This window comes from Nestor notabilis, unplaced genomic scaffold (assembly GCF_000696875.1).
Source record: "Nestor notabilis isolate BGI_N333 unplaced genomic scaffold, ASM69687v1 scaffold9559, whole genome shotgun sequence".
NCBI lineage: Eukaryota > Metazoa > Chordata > Aves > Psittaciformes > Psittacidae > Nestor > Nestor notabilis.
The window spans coordinates 44,783-63,841 of NW_009945018.1; the positions used below are offsets into that span (position 1 = coordinate 44,783).

The 19,059-nt window shown below is 42.7% G+C and overlaps 1 protein-coding gene across 1 annotated transcript; it reads right to left on the reverse strand.

The window, feature by feature from the left end:
- Positions 1-6,418: 6,418 nt before the first annotated feature.
- TIMD4 (T-cell immunoglobulin and mucin domain containing 4) lies at positions 6,419-14,194 on the reverse strand (the record flags this gene model as incomplete). Its single annotated transcript, XM_010022692.1, has 7 exons — positions 14,174-14,194; positions 12,932-13,205; positions 11,465-11,725; positions 10,535-10,624; positions 7,381-7,436; positions 6,665-6,749; positions 6,419-6,513 (listed from the first exon to the last, which is right to left on the reverse strand). Coding segments are annotated over exons 1-7 (882 nt in total), but the record flags the coding sequence as incomplete, so codon positions are not given.
- Between the last annotated feature and the right edge of the window lie 4,865 nt (positions 14,195-19,059).

Consider the following 19,059-nt stretch of genomic DNA (forward strand, 5'->3'; position numbering starts at 1 on the left):
CATTAAATATGCAGATGATTGTGTAATGTTTAGTAACTACTTTATAGCTTAGTTAAGAATGACACCAGCTCTGGTGCTTGAGAACAACTCTGAAGCCATGAATCTTCATTAGATTTACATCTAAGCATGAAAAGAGGTTACCTTCAAGGATTCAAGGTTCACTAACATCAGTAGAACTACAGAGTATGCACCAGTATATGAGAGAGGAGAGCCAGGCCTTAGTATATTTTTGGTTTAGAAGAACGTAACTATGGACAGGCCTTATTCCCTGGTTTGGATTACCTACCCTACCCCTAATTAAAACAAATATCTCCAAACCCACAAAAACCTAGGGAAAAAAACCATCACAAGAAAAACATCAAACCCAAACAACAAAAATCTCACACTCACAACCCTTTCCTTTATTCTAGATATTAAAAAATAAAAGTTGTCTTTTTCTAAATAGCAGAAGAATGAACAGCTTCTTTCCTTCTTAGGGAAAAAACCCCAAACAAACAAAAAGCCCAAGCAAACAAAAACCATTTTGGGAAGTGATGGACTTCCCTTCCCCGTGGAGAAGTCTCATGCTTGAAAAACTAAAGAAAGTCAATGAACTTACACACCAGAGATCATTTCCCAGCACCCTCCTCCCCAGTCCTTCCAATGTATTTTGCACACTCCAGTTTGCATCCAGTGTCTTTGTGGCCTCCTATGTCATCTTCAAACCACTGGGAGTTCTTTTAACCCTAGCTTGCCATGGGGTAGGGAGATGAGCCTTCCTACCTGAGGGTTCTCTGTAGGAAGTCCCACTCTAATCTCATTGTTTCTCATAGTTTTAAGCACTCCCCAAAGTGGTCATTTGGAGGGCTCCTTGCCAAGACCACCACCCTTTCTCATGAGCTTGATACCAGGAAGGAAAAGATGCAGAGATGGGCTATGGGATGGATGGAGGTTGACATTTCTTTTACCAGGTCACTGCTGCTGCAGTGTGATTACAGGAGGTGCTGTGTCTTGGGGTTTATGCTTTAAATCAGCAAGAGAAACCAAAACCAAAGCCATGCTGCTCCCAGCTGGGGTTAGAAATCAGTGGGAGAGGAAACCAAGAAGTGCAGGGTCACCACAGCCTCAGGAGCGCAGGAAAACCAGGATGTGACTGAGACTTCCAGGACAAATAAGCCAGAGCCTAAGCCAAGCGTGTCAAAATGTGCCTTGGCATCTTGACATCACGACTAGAGGCGGCTTCATATCTTCTGCTCGGTGGCAGAAAACCTGCAACACCTTTACAGCCTTTTCTATTCCCCAAAGCAGTTTCTCTGGTCTCTCTCCGTAGCTCAATTTTGCCCTCTGCTGTCACGGCTGCGGCAGCACGTCCCATTTCCTCTTCCTACCAGGCTAAAATTTTCCACTTTTTCATGCATTCATCTCACACTGCGCGGTTATCTCTGTTCTTTCCCCAAGTCCCATGATGCTATTTATTCTTATTTCTAATTTCTTATGTACTCAGCCACATTCTTCCCTTCTGCTTGCTCTTCCTTAAGCTCCAATTAGATTCCACCTTTGGAACCCAGAGATTTATTTATATTAACCTTAAAAAATGCCTACAAAAGCACATTAAAGCTAAGAAAAAAACCTTGGAAACAAAATGAAATGTGCTGCTGAGATGGGAAGGGACCATCAGAGCAGTCAGCTCCAATAAAGCTTATTAAGAGACGTCTCTTATTAATCTCAAAACAATATTTAATTTATTCTGCTGGTTTCTCTTTAAGAGATTTGTATTCCTAACTCAGTGCTTGCCTTTTGCTTTCTCCCAGTATTTCCTCCTGTTTTCTCATTACCCAGTCCCAAAATATCCAGATCTCCCTTTTTAATTGCTTTTCTGTACCTCTTCCATACTAATCGGGTAGTTCAGTCACTATCTCTTCACGTCAGACCTCCTTTACCCATTTTTAATCACTCATTTTGACACAGACAATTGTCCACGAAGTACTGGGGTCCAGCAAAAATTATTACTTGGACCTAAACCTAAATCCTTTATTAATTAACCACCTTGCTCCACGGAGCAGAGCCAGACTGCCCAGATATAACACCAGTTAGGCTTGACATGGACTCTGAGAAAATTAAAACATGCTTTGCTTTAGCCACAGGGTCCCAGCACAAGCCCGTAAACACTGCAACAACTTTAGTAGCTCAAAGCACTGGGGAGAGACATTAAACCTGCATGATTTCAGGTCTTAGCGCTGGCAGTTTGAGAGGTGGCAGGAGGCAAGGTCTGGGGGGACTGGAGCTTTGGGGAAACTCACAGCAGTTATAAAGCAAATGGGTTTGCTTGTTGGCATTTTCTAAGAAGTATGGGAGGCCAGGGTGAAGGTGTTCATGGGGAGACTTCGCAGCAAGACCTGCTTCAGTGAGTTCAACAAGCAGCAATAAGTTGTAGCAAAACAACTCTTGAGGAAACCAGCACACGCCACAACATGACAGCATGAACCTCACAGCACTACCAGGGGCCAGGCTGCCTTTGGTCCCAGTTTTCCCAATCTGAAACACTGGCCCTATTAGGGCTTTGAAGCTTATACCTGTGTATTGTTTTAACCAGAGGCTTTTCTTGACTGCAGTGCTTTACCTTTACTCTAATGCACTGCTGCTTTGCCTTCCAAGGTAAAAGTCTTAAAAATAAAGACCAGCACTTCCAGATGCCAACGACATAGTCTCTGACAGCCTTTTCTTTCTAAAAACCTGCTGCTTTCATTAAGTCTTTCTTCACTAGACCCAGAAACTCAATTCTGAGACTTCTGTTACTTTTGGCAAACAGCGTTTCTTTTTCCTCCAGCTACGTTTTAAGAGGCTTCCTTTCTCTGAACATACTGACAGCCAGGGTCAGCTCCTCAAGAATCACTCCAATGCATTTCATTTAAATATAACCCTCCCAGAGTCCTTGCTTCCAATTGCCACTCTAAAGCCAAACCTCAGTCTCAGTAATTGGGGTGGATAAAAAGATAAATAAAAATGCTCAGCAACATAAGTTACACTTACAGCTCCCTTACAGCATTTCTGGGCTGCATTTCCACATGGCTGAGCAGATCAAACTCACTTTGTTGGCTCTTATTTCTTCTGCCCTTGTGCAGCTCCACAAAGCAGGGCCTTCAAGTCCAGCCAGCACCACAACAAATGTGCTAGAACCTTCCCAAGCAAGAGCCAGCCCTGCTCTGAAGAGTCATTAGTGAAGAACTAATTAATAAGAGCAAAAGGATTGGCCCAGCCTTGCCAATTGGAAGATGCAAGATATTGCTGCCTTAATTAGCAGGTTTCCTTAAGGGGAGAAAGGAAAAAAAAAAAAAAAGGCTTTATTTTAAGGGAGTACATCAAAAATATGGGGGCTTTTCTGGGTTTTTCCCCCCTTTTATTTCTTACATACTCATGTGGGATTCATGCCTAGAAGCAGAATTGGGTGCCAGGCCCCCGGGCTTAGCACATGCTGTGTGCTGAGGCAGGGGCAGCCGCAGGCGCCGCATTAAACAGAGGGGGGCAGACACAGGTCTCAGCTGAGCAAAACCAGCCTGGAGCCTGCAGGCCACATCCTCTGTCTGGTGACTCTCTTTTGCCCCCCCCAGCACTGTCAGACCAGGGTGTGCAGTGGGATGCTGAGCCCCCACAGGACTGAGAGGGACTCCAAAGAGGAACCTCCCCTGCCTCCCACTAACTCATGGCCTGTTAGAAGATGCTGCAGAGTCAAAAAGCCTCACCGCAGCCCTGAGCATGACTAGCGGGGAAGTCCGGAGCTGCCACATAATGTTTTCTTCTGATCAAATGCTATTCCCACAATATGCTCTTATTTCAAGTTGTCATTGCCCAAATATTCCATAGCAGAGACTGATGGACTCAACACAATGGGGATAACAGTGTCATGGATTTAAACTTTCTCCCATGCCATTCCCATAGTTACTGCAGCAGTGGTGAGGACCCTGATAAGATACACAAAAGCTCTGCAGCATATCCCATACATGATCCCCCAGCTGCCATGGCCAGCCCCACTTTGCTAATGTCCCCAGGCTGGTTACCAACTCAGCCTGGTTTTTAAAGCCTAAATATCAATCGAGCTGAAACACAAGCAAAACCCTCTCAGAAATGGTGTAGTGTGGTGAAATGATGGGCTTTGCTCTGCCATGCACTACTATGGCCTCACAGACACTCTAAAGTTCCAGTTTTCCCAGCTGAATGGAAGACAAGGTTAGTGCTGCAGAACTATTTTCTCCCCCACAACCCTCCTGTCCCACTAGAAGCAGCAGAAGTGAATGCCAAACTTCATCTGTTTTTCTTCACTGTTTTTAGTGTTCCTGGAGCCTTTCCATGGAGATCACAGGATCCTTTGCTGCTCAGAAACACTGAGGTAGTTTCACCCACCTCGCATGGGCACCTGAAGCGATGGCCAAGTATCCAAGATGTGGCTGTGCTTGTGTTATGCATCTCACCTGCAACATATCTAAAAGATAAATGGGCAGACAGAACAATGCTAAGCTGTGACCGGGTGCTGGAGTCCTAAATAAAGCACACTGGGGCCGCATGGTGCAGTTTTGCATTGCCCAGCAGACTCCACCACAAGAGCTGCTGGATTTTGCAGGTCACTGTTGTGAGGACCAAAAGGCAACTCCAAACAAAAGACTGGGAACCCCTATGCACATTGATGGGAGAGACACAGATTTACAAATGAGTGGTATAGAGGTTTGTGGCGGTAGGGTAGAAAAATTTCTCTGCAGGTTGGTGTTCTGGGTGTTTTCCCACCTCTGGAAATGCTGCAGTACTTCTTTGGAGAGCTGAGACAGCACACCAGTCATTTCAACATCTGGGGAATAGCTAACTCCTGTTCAAATGCCTTAGGATGTAGCATAATAAATACAATTGCTAGCAGTAAATTACAAAGTTTATTAACATAGTCTCCAAGGGTCATTCAAACATGCTGAATCACAGGCAGCACTGGTACCCCTTAAGTAATCTGCATTTTTGATTTATAGTTGCAGCATTCTTGTGGCTTAATTTTTTTCTTGATTACATAAAAGCAACAAGAATTGTATTTGCTGATTTTTTTCTTTTCTTCTTTTGCAGGCAATTTGAAGTTAGGCACCATTTCATATTATTTTTTCACTCTTCAAGGTGTATTCAAGGAAGAATATTAGTAAAAATGGAGAAAAACAAATTCAGCTGTGTAACATGGTAGTAGTGAGAAGGCAGATACCAGAAACACCTGCGAATAATGTGTAGGTGTTCTTCTCAAAGAAGCTTCTGTATGCAATAACTTTTAAAGGTGATATGGCATAATTTGCACAAAGATTTTAAACTCTGTAGTTGAAGCTTGGGCCCTTGGTTTACACGCATTGATATTTTGAGGGCTCATAAGTATCTCTCAATGCAGCATGAAACAGAACCTTTTGATTTTCCATGGCATCTACAGATGATGTAGGAACTCTTCAGAGGGAAAACATGTTGTTTTCTCCTTCAGTGCCACTGAAAACTTTTTCAAGGCCTTCTGCTGCTCCACGGCTGTAGTGAGAAGCACAGATCACTATGGATAGGGCAAAAGCACATTGATGCTTCAGAGAATCCTGTCTTATATGTAACACTGGCAAATTCCCATTGAAACATACCAGAAGCTACTGAATCCACTGACTTCAATGATGCAATGCCTATTTTTTACACCAGAGAAGTATTTACCTTGCTTGCATTCTTCTAACGGATAGGAAAGGGCTGTTTAGATCTTATAATGACTGCTGTGGGGTAACCACCATGGAATTCAGAAAGGAGTCCTTCCAGAGCACTGAAGAACTTCAGCAGCTGGTACTTACTGATACATAGTGACCCCAGGTTAAGGAAGTACAAAATATGCTTTATTCTTTGATCAAATACCAGAGCATGACCCTGGTGGGGTTATTTTAAAGAAACAAAGAGATAACTGGCTATGCTGATCAACCAGAAAGATGACTGCTCAAAAGGGATCATTGCTACGTAGAAACAGTGTCCGGGAACCACTGTTTGATTTTCTGGCATTATCTGAAGCTTGCTCATAACAAAACTTCGGGTCATATCACCACAAGCCAGTACTACACCCATTACGATCAATGGCCAATGCCTTCCTGCCTCTAGAAAAATTACATTGCAACTTTTAATAGGAAATTACAAAATGGATTACCTTTTTATTATAAACTTCTTTGTGTGTTTACCTAGAAGCAAAATAATATTAGTGTCACAATGGCAAAAGAAATCTGTAATTCTAATGAATCTGTCAAATGAGCTGAGAAGCTAAGATAAAAAGTTGCAGAATTTCTTTGGGCTAAGCAGGAAAGAAAAGATTTCATTCTGATTTAAGCTACACCAATGTCTGTCAAGAGCAATTCCAGGAAACTGTGAGACCACTTTACTATAAAGCAAGAGCCAACAAAATGAGCCAGACCTGCAACAAGTGAGTGAACATGTTCTTTGCACAGTCTTCCTCCTGCTGTATCCCCACCAGCTCATGGTCCGTGGTCTCTTCATGGTGACACAGTCCTGAAGTAAGGACAGCAACCCCCATAAAATGAACAGAGCACTGTCACAGGGGCCATGGCGATTTACCAGAAGATTAAACAGAGATACAGAAGGACATTTGCACTAGCCAGCATTAGAAACATTAACCCGTTATGCGCTTAGAAATACTTACGTTTCCGAAACAACAACGAGAGCACCAATATGAAAAGAATGGGCACCGCAACGAGACAGGCAATGAGAAGGACATAGATGGGAAACTGGAAGGGAGAAGAGAATAAAACTGAAAAGGCTTTAGAAGCAAGTTTACTCCAGAGCTGTTCACGCAGGAGTGGGTTGCCCGAGTGGCTCTTAAATATCTGCATTGGGCTGGAGTTGGCAATGTTTTTCTGAGCTTGCCTGTATAAAGTATGGAGAAGACACACCAGATTGATCATGATAAACAAATTGTATTACCTGTTAAGTATTAATTCATCTTCTGATGCGTTTGAGCCCAGATTTATCCCACTTAACATGAACTTCTTAATAAGACATCTAAAGTAAGAGCTTAATTAACCTCATTCTTCTCTTAATTGGAGACAGAGAAATCTAACAATTGTCCTAAGTTGCCTTTTGCCTGGTCACACCTCAAGGATGCTACCTCTGCCTCTCTTACAGAGGTGTCAGGGCAATGAGGTTTTTCTGAAGTGTCCAAGGTAGATGGGATGGTCACAGGCTTTGGCTCTATCCACTGGGAAGATTAATAGATGGAGCCTGAGCTTCTAAGCTGAAGTTTGAGCTACTTTTTCTAAACACTGTCACTTCAGTGTGAATACATTGAAAATCACTAACATGTCCTGCTGTCCTTCTGGCCTCAAGTTAAACTCTCTTGAAACTTAAAGGAGGTTTTACCTTATCTCCTTTATCATCATGTTTTTCAGCCGTGCCATCTGAACTTGACGAAATCCCTGAAAATAACAGAGATTGAAATGATCACTGGCGCAGTCATCTCAAGAAGTGAGGCCCACTGTAGTTGTCACTGCTTTAGCCAAGGAGTGGGGGAATGAGGAGGGCAAAATCTGGCCCTGAGTAGGGGAAATAAAGCACACTGCAACATAAAAAGGAACAATCTGTGTCAGTCACAAATGGTATATCAGGCAGTCAATGGTAAATGTCAATCTTCATCAAGGGAAGAGGAGGCTTCCCAGGGATAAGCCCATGAAACAAGGCAGTAGAAACTTGCCTGCTGTGAAGGAGTTTTCACTTCTGTAAGTATGACAAGATGTCATAGAAAACAGAGGTAGTAAACAAGGCACAAGTCTAACTGGATGAACTGCCTCAATTTACTTGGGTCGGACTTACGTGTAATTGCAGTTTCTGGTAGCTGCATTAGGACTAAAAACCACAGGAAACATCTTAATGTTCAGGTAACTTACCATAAATATAAGAAATCTCTATGAAGATGACGCAATTGTTTTTTCTCTCTCTCTCGGGATATTAAGAATAACTCAGTTCTAGATTTCTAAAATAGGGATGAACAAAATGAGTGCTCATTGCAGCATTCTACTGTTATCCCATGATCTTACTCTCTCACTTTTGACAGTGAATTTAAAGTCACAGAAAGTTAATCTAGGTTTGGGCCTTGGCTCATCGTGATCTTGTGTTACAAAGTACAGAAGTATTTAAGTATTTGGAGCACTTGATCTGTCACAGGAAGCACCCGATGTTTAACAGCATCTTAAAACCAGGAGTCACTCAGCTGAGTGAATCAAAACCTCAGCTTACGTCCTGTGACAGGAAAGTTCCTATGCCCCAGGTCATGCCCTAGTGCATAGAAAGTCTGTGATGAGCAGTGCTTTCAGAGGTTTGACACCACAACAGCCATGCAGCCTCTGTCTGAGCAAAATGTGCCAGGGACCAGATGAGTCGTTTGTGGAGGCACATATGTATGAGTGAAATTTACATTCATGAGATACCCACAATGTCACATGATGATGGGAGGGATCAGACGGTCACAAATAATCCCATTATTTTAAAAAAGGGGGTTTATCTTCCTTTCTTTTCTTCTACTTTTCAGAGTATGGCACTCAGTGAATGAGCTGATCTCCCCTCAACTTCTCAGCTCTGATCAGCTGAGTTGATTTGTCTCCATGTACCAAATAATATGCTTGCATTTTATCAAGGACATGGAGAGGGCACAGGTAGCTCATACACACCTGCAGCTAGAAATTCGCACTGGAGTAGAAAATGGATCATGGCTAAACACTACAGCTAAAAAAATATATGTAATAAAACCCTATCAAGTGCTGAAAATCCCAGCCCCTGGGATTCAACACTGCATTTTGCCATGTACCTGTTTCATGACACCCCTCTTTTCCTCTCTCAGAAAAGAATTGGAGTTCAGCAGAACTACCCCCAAATACACAAGAAGCACACATCTTGCTCTGACATGTGTCCCCCACAAGCCAAATTAAACTTCCTGGCATCATGCTGCAGCCTGCCTGATGGGAGCAAGCACTGCTTCTTACTTCCCACAATTAAAAGAGCAAGGATTCTCTTTTGGGTCTGAAGTGTGCTTGGCATTGTTGGGGTTGTTGCTGGTTGGAAAGCAGGTGAAGACAGAAGAGAAACTAAATCAGAGCCTGGTCAGAAGCAACCAGCTGCCCCAGCTAATCCAGCCTATGTGGCTAGAATTGTGCTTGGAGGTGGAGGGCTCTCTCATCCATGGGTTTCTCTGCCAGCCACTATACTAACATCAGTACAGAGCCCAGCAACAAATTAGCCTTCCTTTACATTACAAAAAGGCTAAAGTTTGTCTGTTTCATGCATTATTTCACAGAATAAAAGGAGACTTGGCTTATGGCTCTTACTAGACAGTGCTCGATCATGCTGCAGCATTTTCACACATTATGACAGCTTGCTTCTCGGAAATAGCATGACACAAGTCTTAGCATGGGTGGGACTTCACATGACTCACATAAGCACCATATATTTTCTGCTATTATTGCTTTTGTGGTGGCTCTTTCTAACCCACAATCACAACTTCAGTTGCCCCAGAACCCCAGAGGTAAGACCCTTTGCAAAGCTTCTTATTTTCAATGGTAGAATACAGGCATTATTCAGAACTGTATCAGAAAGATGACAAGTGAGACAGGGGTGAGAAACCCTCACAAATGCTTGAGAGACCAGTTTAGTTGCTTCTGTGAACCCTCTCCCAGGGCATTAAAGAACAGTTTCCTAAACTCTGCTGAAAGCCTCAAGGTCTAGCAAAAGACAACCTGCAAAAATCCAAATACTGTGTTTTTAAGAATAAAGAGATTCTTGGCAGTATTTGAAACTAAAGGGACTCTCTTAACAGCCAAATATGACATATCATCCCTGACTTTTGGCTTTCCTTTTTTAAAGTTTTCATTTGAGGACATCTGGTAGGCAGACTATCACACCTGAATTACTTGAGCCATGCTACTTTCATCCTTGACTGAGAGACATAAAGTGCAAACTCCATGTAAATTTGTTCATGTCTCAGATGACGGTATGAATTTGTATACCACTTCCTTTTCTCTTGAAGGATTGACTGATAGTTGTGGTAGTTGCCTGCTGCTTTCCATCATGACCAAGGACACATGCTGAGCACTGGAAAGCTGAGCCTGCAGCCACATCTGGCTAAATATATTCAGTGAGACTCAAAGCTCTCAACACTCAGGGAGGATTCAAAATGGAAAGCTCAATGCACTCACAGTGATGACAAATAGGATATCTGAGAATTCAGCTTGGATGGTGACAAAGACCAGTTCTTAACTTCTCTCAAACCTGAGATGCCTGACAGTAGTGAATGACTCAAAATCTACTTCCTTTGGAGGCTTAAAAACATGTTTTCCTCAGCTGTTGTTACACCCTGATTTCAAACAATTCCTGTGTGGACCCAAGATACTTCTTACTTCCAGATGCAATTAGCAGCTATCAGTACATGTTTGGTCCACTCTGAAGAACAGGCAGTACTTTTTCATGTGACTTCTTCATTTCTCTGAACATGCAACTTCTGAACTTGCACTGTTATCCCACTCACCTACAGCTGGCACCTCTTCCACCATGAGAGAAGTGTCAGTGCTTGTAGTTCCCTCTGAAGTCACAAGTGTGCTTGGTAATTTGGTAGTCACTGAAATAAAGTAAAATATAATGCTTAGAATAGTAAAACATAATGCTTATAAAAGGATAATGCTTATAAAGATCACTGATTAGGTTTTCATGTCTGCAGTTCACGCTACCCAGACAACTGATGTACTTTACTAGCATTGCCAGTGGTTAAATGAACAGAAAAGCTGTCCTTAGAGGTTCAGATCAGAAAGAACTTCAAGTGATAGAAGACCCAAGGAATGTACAAAAACCAGCCTTGTATACAGACATCAATCTGTGGAAAAAAGTCACTAATATGGATAAAGTAAAGGAATGTTTAGGATAACAGGTGACTCTGATCAACTAAATATTAATAATAACAGCAGCCTTCATAGGAGATGACAATGTAAGTACTCAATTTTAAGCATGTTTTGAAGTCTCACTGATGTTATTGCTCAAGCAGAACATGCTCTAAACTAACCTTTTCAGCAGACCATTTCAAGTGTCTTTCCCAAATCAAGAAAAAAATCAGTGCATGGTTGAAGCTCCCTTATTTCATCCCAGATTCAGGACTTTGCATTTATTTCTGTTCGTGAAAAACGTTCATTCATGAGGTTTCTGTCACGTTATTTCTCCAGTCTGTTAAAACTCCTCTCAGTGCAAGCCTTATCCTTTGCTCTCATGGCTATTCGCCCCAGTTTAGCATCGTCCACGACATTCGACCTGTGTTTCCTTAAACCTACTGAAATATACCTATAGGCATCTTGAAGAAAATTTCCTAGATACAAACGTAAGTATCTGGAGAGTTTCTATGATGCCAGAGTCAGGCACACACAGACCATGTCTGCTACACAAAAAATAAGAAAGGACTGGTGCTGGTTACCTGTCGTGCTTTCAGTAAGAGTGAGAGACTCTTCTGAGTAGAACACGTAGTCATATTCAACCGTCACAACAGCTTGGAAACTACTTGGAAAATCTGGGAGAGCACTGGTTGTCACCATAGGTGCTGTCACAGCAAATGCTGGGAGAGCAATGGTCTCCGGTGTAGTTACTGCTGGAGACTCAGTGGTTGCAGGTGTTGCTTTGGGGACGGTGGTTGTCAGGAGGACAGGTGTCTCTGCTGTTGTTTGATCATCAGAGGTTGCTGGGAGAGCAAAAGTTGTTTTTCTAAAAACTCTGGGGGAAACAGGAGCCTTTCTCGTGGTGGTTGTTATCACTGGAGGAGCTGCATGGAGAAAACATAGCCAAGAGGAAAGCTAGATGAGAGCATCAACAACTGACCCTAAGGAAAGCCAACCCAGAAATGAATGAAAATTAGCTGCTAAAATACTAAGAATAAAGGTGGGACAGCTGCTGTTTAAAAGGTTGTTTAATTAACAGAAAACATGCCCCAGCCAGAGAAATTCCCAGATTTGCCCTTTTTTTTTTGGTAGATCTCAAACACCTCCTCCTTGCTGCTCCTTAAAGAAATGGAAGGGCCAGAATTTTGTGTGGTAGAACCCAAAACTTGCAAATTTTGTGATTCTGCTTTTCAATGTCCTTATAAAAAGAAACAAAACCAAAGCTAAAAAGAAATCCCAAACCAACCAACCAACCAACCAACCAAAAAAAGCTCAGAGCTTGATTTTCAGCTACAAGCTTCTTGCTGATCTCTTTAACTGGCCCTTTTTTGTGAACTCAGGAATAGACATGGGATTGCAGCATTTTCCCCTGGGTCTCCTGTTATATCAAGTACAACAGGCATACAAGAGTACTGTATACATCTGAGCAACCTGTGAAAATCAGAAAAAGATTTGTCTTTCTGCAGTGTGGGAAGTGGGTACCATCTTTTTGCCTGTGCCTTGCAATGCTTTTCAGACCCTTTCCTTATCCTGCAGCTCAGCAAAATAACAGGAAGGAGAAAAAGTCCTTCCAGCCGCTGAAACAAACTTTGTAAATACACGAATCTCCTTATGACATGAATCAAATTAAAGCCTTTTTGGTGTCGGGGCGAACGCCAAATGAAAACAAATTAATTTGATTCCAAGGGCTTTTCAAATAATACATCTCTCTTTTAATTCCATTATCTTTTAAAATGTGAAATACAGCTACACAACAAGAACTTAAATATTTCATTTGAAAGGCAAAAAAAAGGGTGAAAGTCATGAATTTCTCATCAAAACTGCTCACTGAACATGATTCAAATTGACAACTGGTTCCAGACCTCCCTTGGAAACTATAGAATTTAGGAAAAAACACTTCTGGCCACAAGAAACAAACAAACCACACGTAACATAATCTCCAGTTTTAAACCCCTATCCAGTGGGAGGTTCCTCCCTGCTGGCTGTGTCACGAAGGTCCCCAGACTCACCTCTGATCACCTCCAGCTGTATGTTCCGTTTGATGTCATTGAACCAACCCGGGATCTCCACACGGCAGCAGTATGTACCTGCGTCTTCTGACTGCACTTTTGCAATCGTGAGAGACACGTCTCCATAGGAAATATAGCCCTGGAGACTGTATCGCTGAGATGTCCTGAATGTCACCCTATTTCCAGTGGTGTGCAAAACTTTGTTATTGCACTTTGAATTCGGGCATGGACCTCTGCCCCAGCACATATCAGAGATGTCCTTACGTCGTGCAACCTGGTAGAAGCAAGGCAACTTAACAGCTTGCCCTATTACTCCTGTAATGACACTTTGGGACGTGGTGTGTGCTGTCAAGGAAGAACAAGGAAAGATGAGTGCTGGCAGTCTCCAATGCGTGACTCTACCTATGCAACACAAGAAGGCAGGAAAAGAAACACTCCTGCCTGCAGGCAGGCCACGGTTACTGATCCCCTTGGAGCCTGTAGCAGCTAATGGCTGGGAGCACTAGAGACCACAGCCAGGAGCTCACAGACACTGGCTTGCTGCTGGAGGGCTGCTCACAAAACACATCACCCACATCAGACCTGGTGAGTGAAGCTGAGGTCTGTCATTGGCAGCCCAAGTGCAGACTAGACTTGTGCAAATGGAATTTGGGAATTCTGCTCCCGTCCTAAGAGGCTGAAAGTTGTTCAGTAACCTGGTGTGAAATACATCTGGTTTCCTCGGACCGTCACCGTCTCCTTCAAAAAAGAAATGGTGTCACAGTTGCCTTTCACCGACAGTCTCAATAGCAGAGTCCAAAAGACTTATTCACATGTGAAATTAGGACTTAATTAAGCTGGCAGAGGAGCAGGATCTGCCTATGTTCTCAGAAAGCACACTGCTTTTTCTGTTTCTGAGCAAGCCCTTTCAACTCGCAGACAAGTTGAGCCCACTTACCTTGCAGAGTACTGTGTACACAGAAGCTTTAACTGCTAGCATTATACTGATATTAAAAAGAGCATATTCGTGTTTTCTTTCTGCTCTTACTCTTAACAACCAGCTTTACTTTGTGTTTAGAGCCAATATCCACCTTAGTATCTGGTTTAAACCTTTGATCCATATTGTTCCCTTTTAACTGTCTATGTTGTTCCCAGATTGCCCTAAAAGAGATTCCTTCTTCATAAAAGGCACTATGCAAAAAAGCCTCCCAGGAAAAGATATTTTCTGGTTTACATTCGTCTAGTGTGTATTGGTCCTCCTACCTTGTTGCCTTTTTCCCCCATGTTATCATTTACATATAGTGGAGCAGGAACTGAGGACCTGGGGAGCATCCAGAGCTAGTCCTCTGCTGCAGCAAGAGGATCATCCTTCAGATCTGGTGTCTCATGGCCAGCCTGCTTACCCCAAAAAGGACTTACAGCAGTCACTGCTATTATTACCAGTTTTGGCCCCAGTTTGCCAAACATTTCTATTTTGCCAGCTGTTTGAATGCCTTTCCTTTTTGGCAAGACTCCCAGATAGCAAACAGATGCTACCAACTGTGTCCATGTCTCTTTTGTTTTGTCTTTAATGGACTATTCCCCAGGTGAGGTTTTAGTCTGTGGCAGTCTGCCTCATGACTTGTTATTGGGATGACATTTCAGCTTCTTTATTGCTTATCTCATTGGCAAGATAAACCAACTCATTCGAGTTTCCACAACTCCAAATGCTAAAAGAGTAGAGGCAGACAAAACAACATGCAATATGGTGTGAAGGGCAGAAGCTGTTGCAGTGAAATGAAGGTAGGATGTGCCAACAAAATGAATTCCTGAATACAGGATGAGGCTTTGAAAGATGGCTGCTTGTTTTAGTCCTTGGAAAGAGTAGGTTCATTTGTCTTGTTACAGCAAAACAGCCTATTTCAGTGATGACAGAACAAAACAGTTCATCCAGTTGACCTTGAAAGTCTCCCTTAGGGAGCAGGGGGTTAGTCACTGAACATCGAGTCACCCCAACAAAGATGCTGCAAAGCCAAGACCAGCTTGAAGTGTTCCTGGAGTTAAGGTCACTGCTGCTTGAGGAGAAATGGGCTCATCTCTCTTCTTATTTCATCCCAGTCCTGCACAGCTCAAAAGCAGTTTCATTAAGCAGCCCTTTAACAAGTGAAGATTTGCCTGCTCTTCTCTTTGAAAGCAGCAGAGCACTGAACTTATCAAATAAGTAAATTCATAAAAAGAAGAAGAGGGCAGACACAAGGCACCAGGGAGTCTCCAGTGCCGTTTCCCACCACTGTTGGTGCTAGAAAGTTATGGAGTTTGCAGTTTCGAATCCTCTTTTAATTTATGTGAAGATAATGTGCCTTACATCTGCCTGCACTACAGACTGGTAAGGAAAGCTTCAATACTGCAACAGCCTTAATTCAACAGTGTGAACCTCTGCAAGGAGTGAACGACTTCATTTTCAGTTGCAGCCTCTTCCACGGACATGTTTTCCAAAACTAATAGTAAATAGAACTGAATGAACAAATTTTTGACACTGAGAGGTTCCTGAGGCTGTTATATTGGGGCACCCTGGTCTTACTGTGAGAGGAATCCTACCCTTGTCCATGGCAGTGACTCTTCTAGGCATCCAGATTTGAACCAGAGCATCAGCTATGCCTGGGTAGTCCTACTGAAGTCAATGAAGTTTGCCACTGTAAGTCCTTAATCCATGTGAGAGAGAAATGAACTCAAGTCCTTAATCCATGTGAGAGAGAAATGAACTCAAGATGTTTAATATCTTCCAAAATAGAAAGGGGCATTCAGACTTGTTCAGATCATACAGGCATACACATACTTATATATAGTCTCTCCTGAATCAACCCTCGGTGGCAATTGATATTAAGAAGTAACTCAAATAATTGCTGTTGTAGTGGTCTTGTCCACCATAGACTGGTCATTGGATGGGCAAACAAATACATCCTCCAGCCAAGACAACTGGTTGGAAAATGGGGTTGTTTTCTTGATCTATTTCTGGAATAATTTTCCTTCTCTATACAAGATAGTCAGCATCCTTTCCCTAGCAATCCTAGGTTTTTATTTCTTCTTGAAGTTTCTGTTCTGATGAAATTGCAGAGAAAATGACTGATCAATAGGAAAGAAGCATTTAAATGCCTACTGAGTCTCAAGTCTACCCGTTTTCAGTACTGAGCTGAGCTGAAGGTAACAAAAAGCCATTCTCACCCTTCAGTAGCTGTGTGTATAAGAAAGCTTTTGAAAATAAGACCAAATGGAGGCGAGTACCTCCAGTTTGCTTTGAGGCTGAAGATATGGCAAGGAAAGAGAAGCTCGACTTGTGCAGCACACACCGTGGAGGTTGTGTTACTGTGCCTCAAAGGGGCATGGATCACCTCTTACCCCCTCAGCATCCCCCTGCTGACTGATCCTTTCCACTACTTTTCAGGTCAATTTAAGACCAGCACAGTTACTGTAGATGTGATATGGAATATTCCATCCTGGCAGAGGTTCGCCAATCAATATTTAGTCATCTGAGACAGAATTTCCTGAAATGCCTGTGTGATTTAAAAGCACAACTCTCATTAGGAGCTCACGTCCCTCTGAAAGCGGCTGAACCCACATTCCTGAGCCACCTCAGGCAGTGTGGAACTGCCTTGCTGATGTCTAAACACACATGCAGAAATGTAGCCAATACCCACCACACTTGCAAGACCCAGTCTCCCATGTTACTCTTCCTTGGCTTCTACCCATTTCAGGGTTCAGATTTTTGATGGGTGAACTGAACATTCGGGAGTAAAAGCAGAGGAATCTCCAGCCGCGCTTTCCCATCCTCAGTTCATAGCAGCAGACAACCCGCAGAGATTCAGAAAATCCTTTCTTTATCATGTATATTCACTCATTACTCTGCCAATGTTTCAGTTCTCTAGCTTGGGCTTGTATAGTGGGGTGGACAGACTGATGAAGAAGCAAAGCCAGCAGTACAGATTTAACAGTAGCAAAGAATCAGACCATCTAGGGCTACAGGGAAACTAACCAAACCCATACACAGAGAAACCACATACATTCTTTAAAAGTAAAAATATTCAAATGAAAAGAAATATCCATCAGTTTTAACTCAGTAAATTCATAAAGTATTGAAATTCTGTATACAATTACACCCCATTTCACTGTTTCGTTTTCAGTTTTAAAGTTGCAAAATTCTTGTTTTCTGAGCAAGCACACAAAAAGCAGGTGAAGACTCACCTATAAAGCTCTGTATCATTATCCAGTGGAACAGTGAAAAATGGGACATTTTAGCTGATGGAGGATCCAGGGCAGCGAGTGGAAAGAGAGAAAACTAGATCATATACTTCCCAGGGGTGCTGAGTGAGCCCAACTGAAGTCTCATTTCTCCATTTCCAGATTTTATGTACTGCAACTGCCTCCTTCCTATGTTTCCGGACAGAATCCGGTCAAGAGAGGCAATTCTGCTGTATTCAGCATTGGTGTGGTCACATTTTGAGTACTGCACGCAGTTCTGGGCCCCACTCTGCATGGCACTACCACCAGAGATTTCAATATACTATTTGTTTTGCCTTATGCCCCATTACCATTCTTCAGGGCTGAGCAGCAAGAGCAAGCTTTGTGCTCTTACACTCCTAAACACTTGGCTTTGTCTCCACCTGACTTTGTCTTCACTTATATTTTCTTAGTGCTTCATTTCCCCCAATTCTTCCTTTTGCTTGAAGACCTTTTGCTCTTCTTTTCCCCAGCTTCATATTTCATACTTGCAAAGACAGCCTTGGAGGAACTCTGATGAATGTTTTCTCTCCTAAACAATGTCCTTCCCAAAGATCTGCAACACCATTGCCAAGAAATACTTTTTACTCTTTCATTTTTACTTTCTGACAAATTGATAAAGAAGTTCTCTGGAAGTTCTTGCCTGGAAAAGATGAGTAATAAAGCCAACGAAATTCAGGGCATTAGGGTCAAGAATGAAGAATTGCAGATAGACAAAATTCTGTGCAAATAAATATAGCATGGTGCAAACAGGAGAGATGTTGCAAGTTCAAATGATAAAATGATGGGCTTTAACCAGGCATTACCCCCTCAGGAAAGAGATTTTGGGCTTATCATGAGTAGTCAAGCCCATAAATATACCACCCCTATGCTTGGTAGCATTGGAAAAAAAAAAGCAAATGAAGTTCTAGCAGTTGTTAGTAAAGCCATAAAAAACAAAGCAGAAGACAGCATTACACCACTGTACAAATCTACCTTAGATTCTATGTATAGCTCTAGTCACCTCAAGAGCCTATCTTAGATCCAGAAATTATCCCAAGAAGGGCAAAAAGAATGGTGGAATCTATGGGAAGAAATTCCACAGGAGAGTTAGATAGGTAGTCCAAGATGAGTAAGTCTGGAAAAGAGATAAGCTATAGGGTACTATGAACAGGTCTACAAAATCTTGAGTAGCACAGGAAGGTTGGAGAGGGATTAGTTGTTCAGTATCCCCTCCCAGCGCAGCATCAGAGAAGAACTTTTATCCTTGCAGACCTGTTGGACTCAGTAGTACATCAGAGCAGGACGCCACCTCTCATTAGCTTCCTCACCCATCACACCACCACTATTTAAGAGAGGCACAAAGTGTACTCCCAATAGACGAGGCTCCAGCAGAGACAGAATGCCTCGTTTCTTTCACCACCCAATTGATGCTGCTGTAGCCAACTTAGTATCAGATTCAAGCAGCACGAAGCTTGGAGAACTATTCCGAATCAAAGTGTTGCTGCAGTGCTGCTCTGTAACTTCACATGCCTCAGTGCAGCATAAACAGCAGCCAGTGGGGATAGACACAACAGTACAGCAGCATCCTATTGTCAACATTGTATGACAGGTTAACCAGCACAGCATATAATTTGCTATATTCTACCAGCTACAGTTCATACAATGCCAAGTACATACAGCCCCAGCTGTTCTGTGAAGAGAACTAACAAAACTTGATGCATCCCATATCCTGCAGACTTTTCCCCTGCAATGATCCCAGTTACCCCTTTGCCTCCCACAGCCCATGGCTGTGAGCTGATGCCCAGCCTGTGCCAGTGCAGGGAGCAGCTGAATCCTTCCTGGGGCACAAATTTGTGTCTTTATCCAGCTACCAATTTCCATAAAGCTTGCCCAAACGGAATCAGTCACTGTGT